Raw genomic sequence first — 9,192 nt, forward strand, 5'->3', positions numbered from 1 at the left:
GGAGCTGAGAGTACCCCAGGCCTCGCCCCTTCCTGCCTAGGTGGGTAGGAGCTGGGGTCCCTCCCTCCTCCAGGCCTCTGTGCCAAAGAAACCTGGGAGCAGCTTCCCCCAACCCCCAGCCCAGCTAATGGGAACCAGATGGCAGGATGTTTAGTCAGCGCCTGGGGAGCGGCTTGAACAGGGGGAAATGGGTTGGGGGCCAGGATTCCAGAATCTGTCCCCAGGCAGGGGGAGGGGCGGAGCCTGGGCTCGCACTACAGTCAGTCTCCGGGGTCTCACGTCAGGCAGATTTCCATACCCTCTTCAGGTGATGCCTTCTCTGTATGAGGCAGGCTGCTCAGCCTTCCACGACCCCCCAGCGTCAGCGAACCCGCAGCCCAGGACATCCTGTGTCACTCACGGGTGTGCAGGCAGACAGTGGCTTCACCCTTGGCTCCCAAGGTGTTTGCTCATGCTCACTCCGAACACAGTCTTTGTCTCTGGTCTGCATGTGTCCCGGTCCCAAATTCAGGCCATAAACCAGAGGTCTGGACAGGACAGTGGCAGGGGGTTGCGAGCAACTTCATGTGGCTCTTACAGGACTGTTATAGCAGGCATAGGGGCTGCAAAAGGGCAGTGACTCTCGTGTCCCTGCCACACCCCGAGCACAGTACATGTGGGACTCAGGACCCAAGTGGGCAAACATGGAGGAGCCCGGTGAAGACCCACTGGCTAGCGCCGCCCTGCCTTGCCCAACCCCCATGCCGTCCCCGGGCTCTTGCACGCCTCTTGTGGCCAGCTCCTCCCCGCCCCTCTCCCCTCTCCCGCCCACCCAAGCCTTGCCCACAATTAACTCATTTTTTAAGACTGCTTCCAAACATAAGTCAACACTGGACAGAGCTGTCGGAAAAGCTTCCTCAAGGCTGGCCTCGAAGAGCCGCGTGCTGAGACTGAGCCTCCTCGCCAGCCCCTGCTCGGCCGCCCTGGGCTCCCACAAGGCTCAGGCACCCCCATCTTTGCCTCTGGCTCCACCCCAAAACCCGCTCCCTCGGGCCTGGCCTCCTTTCTGCATTGCCCCATCCTGAGCACCAGGTGCTCCCTGACCAAGACAGTGTGTGTGAGGCCTGGGGAAATCTTAGGTGTGTCTGATGACAGTGGTGACTGGGACCTGGGACTCTTGGCCAAGAAGTCAGGGCGGGGGAGGGGGTCTGTGAGAGGGCCTCGCGCAGGCCACCTCCAGGCTGTCCAGGCCAAGGGTCCCTCAAGAACCCAGCAGCCCCTGGTCCGCACATAGTCCAATGGCAGGGTGGGGGGAGGGCGGCGGGAGGCACAGCAAGAGGTGGCCACAGGGCACGTAGACCTGCCCCCCACCCCCACCCCCAGCCTCGAGGTAGGCAGGGAGCTGGTAGAAGGACCATCCTGAAGCATGCCTCTGCCTGGGTGTTCAGTTTCCTCCAGAATTGGGAGGCCTCAGCCCCAGCCCCAATGGCAGAATCCTGCAGGCTTGGCAGATTCCAGAAGGTGGCCTGGGCAACTGCCCCTCTCCCAAAGACCCAGGAGGCCCTGGGGCCTGCTTCTTGCATGGCCCAGCTGCTTTCCTATCCCAAGCATGGAGGTAGGACCTGGCAGCCTGGGGTGGGCAGCTTGCTCTGTGGTGGGCCTCACAGGCCCACTGTGTGTGGACACAGAAGCCCTATTCACAGGGACCACTGGGCCTGGGCCAGTGCAGAATAAATGCAGGCCTCTGTCTGCACACACAGTGGGCCTGCTTTCTGGTCCAAGAAAAACGCTGTCTCTTTCTCCTCAGATGGAAGCAGGGATGTTGGGGGTAAGTTGGGAGCAAGGCCTGGGAAGGTGCTTATTTGCCTGGGGGCCTTCCTGGGGGACGGCTGGGGCCTGTGGGGGAGGCTCCAGGTACCGCAGTGAGGACCAGGAGCCCGGGGAGCGGGACTGTTGTACGCTGTCCCCCTGTGTTCCATCCTGCCTCTCCCAGCCCAGCAGCCCGCGTGCCCGCGCAGTGGCGATGAAGAGCGTGCTGCTCCTAGTTCTGGCTCTTTGGGTAGGCTGCAGCCTTGGAGGGGCCCTGGCCAAGCAGGGGCTGGGCCTGAGAAAGCCCACAGCCCTGCCAACCCCCTGGGCTTCCAGACGGTGAGTAGGTGGCATGAGCAGGAAGAGGCTGGCAGAGGGTAGCGCCCTAGCCCACGACTTGAATCCCCTTGGGGCTGGGGCAGGGGGAGTGAAAGCAGGTCACCAAGAGGCTGCCTGTGTGGTGCCCACCTTGGGTGCTGGGGAGGGGGTGGGAGGGGCCCATGGGCCATAAGGACCCTTCCCTGGAGGGTGAAGGGGGATGCAGAGTCTGAGAGGCCTCGTGCCCATCACCTGGCATAGAGGCAGGAGGGAGAGAAGCCCTGCCAGGGCAGGCTGCTGCAGCTGGGGCTAGAAGAGCGGGCCCTGCTTCTCTGGTGCAGGAGTTGAGCCATGCACCCTAAGGCCTCCTGAGGAGTCCAGGTGCAGCACAGAGAGCTGGAAGTCAGGGGGCCTGGGGCTGCGGTGTGGTGGCATAAGGGGCCCCAGGAGGCTGGCTATGGTGTTGCCTTGGTCATATGCCAGTGGTTGGCACCAGGCTTGGTAGCCCCACCGCAGACCTGGGGGTGGGGCAGGAGGGGCCAGTGGGCAGACACAGGAACTGCAGAGAAAGCCCCTGGTGAATGCTGGTTGAACTGGGGCTGCCATGGCTGCCAGCGCTTCAAGGTGGCCTCTAGGCTGTCCTCACCACAAGAGCCTCCCCTCCCAGCAGGCACTGGGGCTTCCACCTCCAAAAAAACACTGTGCCAGGTGGTAGCAACCTGCTTGTCATCCTAGAGGCTGTCCCCACCCAACCTTGCCCAGAAGCACCCACCCATGGGGGCGCAGGAGGTGCAGGAACATGCCCAGCCCCCTGCCTAGGGCCACAGAAGCTCCCCTGGGCCTACCCCTGTGGGCAACTTGGCCTAGGGACCTCCAGCCTGTTATGACACTGAGCAGCACCCTGCTTTCTCTGGTGCTTGGGCTCCCCTTCTGTGGGGCCATGAGCAGGTGGGGAGACTACGGAGTCTCTGGTACTTGGTAGCCCCGGAGATCTGTGACAGAAGGCTGAGAGCTCCTGAGGAGAGAAGAGCAAGGTTGCCCCACATGTGCACGGGAATGAAACGGCCACTATCCCAGCCCACACATTCCTGGGGCTGCCCAACCTGCAGTGGCTTGGACCTGAGCAAGAACGAGTTGGACAACTGGGGCTGTACCCCCAGGCCTTCCACTGCCCCCTCCGTCTGCTCTCTCAGGGGTCCTGGGCCTGGGAGGAGGGCTGGCAGGTCTGGGGTGGTCCCCGTCGTCCACTGTTGCTCTATGCAGATGAGCTGGGAGCCCCTTAGGCCAGGGGAGGCAATACTGTGCTCAAAGGACCAGTGTGTCTGCCACCAGCACTGCCCATGCGGGGAATTGTCACAATAAACCCACAGAGCCTCAGCACCAAAGGGCCTCTCCTCTGCCTGGCCAGGCCTCCCAGAAGCTCAGAGTTGGGCCTTGAGGACCATCCCAGACCTGCTGAGTGTCCCTGTGCCAGATCCATGCTCTGTCTGGGTTGCATGATCCCCTTGGGCTTTGCAGTAGCTCTGGAGTTCTTTGTCTTGTGGGGTTCTGAGGAGCCGTGACACAAATGGCAGGTGTCACTGGGATCCCTTACACAGATGGCCATGGCTCCAAGAGTAGCAGAGACAGCGGCATCTGAGTCCCACAGACAAGGCCGGGTGGAAGGGACTCAGAGCCAGCGAGTGGCAGGTGGGCCCCTCACCCCCAGCCCTGGCCCCAGGAGCTGCATCTGGGCACCCATGTCATTGAGCAGGTGACAGAGCATGTGCCCAACCACAGCCAAGACCTCTGCATGCTGGTGCTCAGCAAGAACCCACTCCAGGAGGACCGGCGGGCACCGCAAGCTTGGACTGTGCTCCCGTGGGTGCTGCCACTGGCCTGGCACCTCATGAGCTTCACCCTGACAGGCCCATGGAAGTCAGAGAAGGAGGACTCGCCCAAGGGACCCCAGCGAGTCGGCAGGGAGGGAAGAGAAGGCTGGGGATGGGCCTGGTCCCACACGGGTTACCCGGGTCACCTGCCTCCCTGCCCAGGGCTCAGGGTAGCCAGGGCCCTCAGCCACCACCTGCCCAGAAGAATCCCCAGTGCTCCTGCTCGTGCCCAGATTTACCCTGCAGGCCCCTCAGAAGCTCACCTGGGAGATGCCATGGTCTTGCACAGAGGCGCAGCATGGGTGGTAAGAGGCGATAGGGGTAGGAAGGGACACTGAAGAGATAGGGGGACCAGCAAAGAGACTACAGAAGTGTCCTGGGGTGGCCGTGACAGATCTCCACACACTGGGCGGCTTAAACAATAGAGATTTCTTCTCTCCCAGTCCTGGAGGCCAGAAGCCTGAAGCCACCGTGTGGGCAGGGCGGGACTCTGCAGAGGCTCCAGGGGAGGGTCCTTCCTCGCCCCCAGCATCGGGGGACCCCAGGGCCCTTGGCTTGTGGCCACATCACTCCCGTCTCTGCCTCTGTCGCCGTGTGGACGCCTCCCCTGTGACTGTGTCTGTCCTCTTCTGTCTCTTATAAGGACACTTGTCACTGCATTTAGGGCCCACCAGGGAAATCCAGGAAGCTCTCAACTTGAGGTCCCTCACTTACTTACGTCTGCAAAGGCCCTTTTACCAGACAAGATCACATTCCCAGGTTCTGGGTAGACATATCTTTGGGGTCCACTATTCACCCCACTATAGCAAGGGTCCAGGACAAGTCCCTGTGTTTTGGTCTGACAGCTGGGTCTGGGCACTAGCAGGAGAGGTCAAGGAGGAGGCCCAGCTCTTACAGGCATCGCCCCAGGACTCAGGATCTGGTCCTGGGAGTGGCAGGAGGGCTGGGAAGGCACAACCCATGGGGTGCGCACACGGGGGTCAGCTGTCTGACCTGCCGTTCCAGGGACTGGAGCCTCCTGCCCTGCAGCCTCATGTTCCAGGAAAAACTTACCAGAACGTTTGGGTTTAATTATTCTTTTTTCCTCTCCCCCTCTTGCCAAGGGGGCAAAGAAAAGCAGACAGCAGCCTAGGGAGGGACCGCCCAGCTGCTGTTCCACTCTCGCCATGGGGCCTGGGCAGGGGGCTGGCGGCCAGTCAGGCCCGGGACGGCAACACCCAGCTTTCCTCTGGCTGGCGGAAGGGAAGGGGGCTGCTGTCTTGGCGGGCCCTGGAGGCACCAGTCACAGGATCTCCCACCCCCACAGAGTAAGGGTTCCAGGGCCCCAGGTTCAAAGGTTGGCCCCACCCAGGGGGGCTGGAGGATACCACTAAGACAAACCACTTTCCCTGCCCACCGCCCTATTGCCCACCCTGGAGTGAGCCGGCCTCATGGCCTCCTGAGCTTCACCGTCAGCCAAAGTGATCTCTTGGGGTCCCCAGCCCTGATCCCCAGGAGTTTTATTTTTCTCTCCAGCAGGGATGAGAGGGAAAGACTGAAAGGCCGAGGAAGGGTGGGGCAGGGCCAGGCCTAAGCAGCGCGCAGGCACCTCCCCTTGGTGTAAATGGATGGGAGGGGGGTCTGCCATCTCCACACCAAGGACCGCCCCGCTAGCCTTCACATGAGCCCCTCTTCCCAGACTTGGGCAGACAGAGGCCACAGACACCAGATGGGGCCTGCCTGCCTCCTAGCCCTTCCCAGCTGTTGGAAACTCTGGCACAGGGCTCTGGGGGCAAATCCCCACTCCCCTTTTGGGCGTGGACCTGGGACCCCAATTTGGGGTTCCAGCTGTGGCTGTAGTTCCTGCCCATGCAGGAAGCTAGAGACCCTCGACCTGTCCCACAAACCAGCTGGTACAAGTGCCCTCCTTCCTGCATCAAGCACGTCCCTGGCTACATGTTTGTACCCATGAAGCCAAGCAAGGAGCTCCTGCGCCTGTCTCACAACAGCCCGCATGCCATGGCACCCACAGTGCATCCTGTCTGGGCCTACATGCCTCCCTGGCTGAGGTGCTGCTGGGTGACCAGCAGCTACATGCCCTCATGTGTGGCCGGCTGGGCCTCTGGGGGCTGCAGGCCCTGCACCAGAGCCCCAGCAAGATCAGGTAGGTCCACCTGCCTGTGCCCATTCTGCCTGTAGGCTCCTCACCCACAGCTCTCAGAGCTGAGGGTAGAATTGGTGGGGGACATCCTTCACCACCCCCATCCATTCATCCATCTTGTTTGCTGAGGTGGAGGCTGGGCCCCAAATGGGAAGGTGGCAGGTGGTGACCCTTCACCCTGGGTCTCATCTCTGCACCTTGGTTTCTACCCCCTCCACCTTGCCCCCCCCATTGTGATGCCTGACTCCCCTTTCTGGGGTCTTTCCTCTGCTCACCCCTGCTACCCCCACTCCACAACACATGCCCCCGAACTCCATCTGTGTCACTTGTGTGGCCCAGGACTCACCTCATCTCCATGCACCTGGAGAACAACCTCATCGACTGCGCCACATCCCACCCACTGCCTTCTCTTGCACCCAGGCCTGCCACAGTGTGGGCCTCCAGCCCCAGCAGGGGAGGGAGCTAGGAAGGGCTCCTGGAAGGCCCCTGCTCGTCCAGGACTGGGGTGCGGGTGTGACCAGGCCCAGCTCCACCTGATCTTTGCACCACTGGGAGAAAGATCTAGAAGACTGCTGCTTCAGATGCACCCACTTCCCATTGACTACTGAGACCCCTTCACTTAGTAAATGGCTCAGCAGGGTGTGGTGCTGGTTTGGACTTGAATGTAATAAATGCATCTCGTTCAAGCCCACGCGCCTCCACCAGCCTCCCTTCCTCCCTCCTGGGTCTACAGCCCAGGGCCCACATGCTGGACGCTGCCTTGTCAGCAGGGAGTCAAGAGGGCCTGGTTCCAGAAGCTTCCCCAAGAGCCTCCCCACCCGCACCTACCCTGGCCAGGGTCCTGAAGTCCCCTGCAGCTCAGCCCCAAGCCATCTGGGGGCCCAGCTCACCTCCTTTGCTCAGGGGGCATCAGTCCCTCTGGTGTAGGAAGTGTCCCAGTCCCAGGTGTGGATGGATGGAGGTGGGCTCAGCTGGGAGGGCTAACATGGAGGTCCCTAGGGCCCCTCTGTGCTGGAGCCACCTACAGCTGCACCTGCACCAAGTCCAGGGGTAACTTGCTCCCTTTCCCTCTAATCCAGGTCCTGGGGCCCTCATACTGGTTCCCCATCCCCATCCCTTGTGCACACCTGTCCCCAGGCCAGACTGTGGGTCCCCAGCACAGGGGTCCATGGATGTGGGATGTGGGACCCAGACTTGGTACCAGGGGAGGGTGGGAACAGCATCCACTCTGCAATCCTTGGGGTGCAAGCACTGGGTCGGTGGGAGGGCCAGCCCAGCCCTGGGAACCCAGTGGCGATGGCCCCCTGGCTGGGGTTGCTGATGGTCCGCCTGGTGGGGGAGGCAGACACAGACACAGCGGGCTGCGGTGGCTCAGCCGTGGTGAGCCCTGAGGTGGGACGGGCCAGCTGTGTGGGTGGCTACACGGGGTCTGCAGAGCCCCCAGAGGCCACTGCGGCGGTGGCCCTGCCTGTGTGGGGGACCACCGGGAACGGGGTGGGGTCCCTGGGTCAGCCTCTGCAGCTCGCAATGCCACCATGCCCAGTGCTGGGGTGGGGGAGGGACTGGGGGGAGGACAACCAGCAGGCAGCATGGCCCACCTGGCCCCTGCCCCCAGCTGCTGGGTGTGGGTGAGGTGAAGGAGGAAGGGCACCAGGTGCCTGTGCGGAGACCTTGACTGGGATCTGGCCTGAGAACCGGAGTCTGCATGGGTCACGCTCTGTAGCCAGCCCCCTCCTCCCTGGGATTCTCAGGCAGGGGATGGGAGAGGCCTGGGAAGCTGGCGGAGTATTTGCTTTGGACTCATCCCTGCATTCCTTCTCCTCCCGGGCCTGGGCCAACAGATATGGCACTTCCTGTTTGGGCTGGGCCAGAGGTCAGCAGCCCTTGGGGTGCTGGCCTGATGGGGAGGGCCTGCTGCTCTTTCAGCTCTCGTGACCCCTCCTCCCTGGCCGGCTGCCCCAGCCTGGCCCCTCCTAATAGGGACAGTCCCCAGTCTCCTCCCTCCCAACTGTTACAAAGGTGGGGACCTGAGAGGCACAGGAAGTCCAGGCTGGGTGAATCCCCTTGTCACCTCCATCCCTGTGGGCCTTGCCCCATTGCTGCTCTCACCTTATTTCTACTGGGCCACCTGCACTGCCTGTCCACGGAGTGTGGGGAGAGGACCAGAGGAGGGTAGGAGGGACTGTGGAAGCAGGCAGAGCACAGGTGGTTGTCCAGGAAAATTGCCCTACTAGCAGGAAGCCACTTGGCCCTTGGGGTTGCTGTTGGGTGGGCTGAACTCAGGCCCAGAGGCCATTCCTCCCCTGACCATCCAGAGCAGCTCGGGGGGTGTCTGCCGTCAGGCTCCTTGATAGACTTCTTAAGCCACGTAGGCTACCAAGTGCGGAAGGGCAGACCATGGGGACGGGGAGCAGTGGAGTACTCCTTGGGAACTTGCACCTCTGCCTGCCCCTCCCAGCCACAGCCCCAGAATCCTGCCCCTCGACCTCCAAATTCTTCTCTTTGTCCCCAGCACCCCCATGGGAGGGCCAGCCGCTGCTCCTTCACCAGGCGCCCTGCCTAGCTTCTGCACACCCAGTTCCAAGCCTCCCGCCTGTCCTGTACCCCACATTGTGGCTTGTCGAAGCCCCCGCATCTTGAAGAAACAGGCCCTGGAAGGAGTGTAGCAAGATGGGGAGGCCAAGGCTGTGTCTCACGGGGTGGCCCTGCAGCAGCTTCCGCCACAGCAGTCACCCAGGGCCAGTCCAGGAGACACTGGCTGCCCAGGCCCCTCCCCTCCACCCACCTTCATTCCCCACCCCCACCAGGGCCCCCTGGCCCTGCAGGCAGCAGGCAGATCTGGGCACTGCTCCTGGGGGCTGGTGTCCCCCAGGGGAAGACCATGGATGCCTCCTGTGGCTCGGCCTCCTGTCCATCTACCCTCATGTGGCCACACCCCAGAACGTGCCCCTCTAAAGATAGCTAGATGCAGTCTGTGCCTCTGCAGAGCCCCCTTTCGGGGCCTGAAATTACACCCCTGGCAGCCCCATGTGGAGAGCGCTGTGTGATTATGTTCTCAGGGGAAGGTCAAAAAAA

General features: G+C 62.2%; 1 protein-coding gene across 1 annotated transcript; it reads left to right on the forward strand.

Annotated features, from left to right (window-relative positions):
* Window positions 1-683: 683 nt before the first annotated feature.
* LOC118913320 (uncharacterized) lies at window positions 684-6,597 on the forward strand. Its single transcript, XM_057495417.1, has 6 exons — window positions 684-696; window positions 1,405-1,594; window positions 1,740-1,807; window positions 1,973-2,127; window positions 3,860-4,060; window positions 5,656-6,597. The coding sequence occupies exons 1-6, from the start codon at window positions 684-686 to the stop codon at window positions 5,926-5,928; spliced, it is 900 nt and encodes a 299-aa protein (XP_057351400.1). The 3' UTR covers window positions 5,929-6,597.
* The last annotated feature ends 2,595 nt before the right edge of the window (window positions 6,598-9,192 follow it).

This window comes from Manis pentadactyla, chromosome X, assembly GCF_030020395.1.
Source record: "Manis pentadactyla isolate mManPen7 chromosome X, mManPen7.hap1, whole genome shotgun sequence".
NCBI lineage: Eukaryota > Metazoa > Chordata > Mammalia > Pholidota > Manidae > Manis > Manis pentadactyla.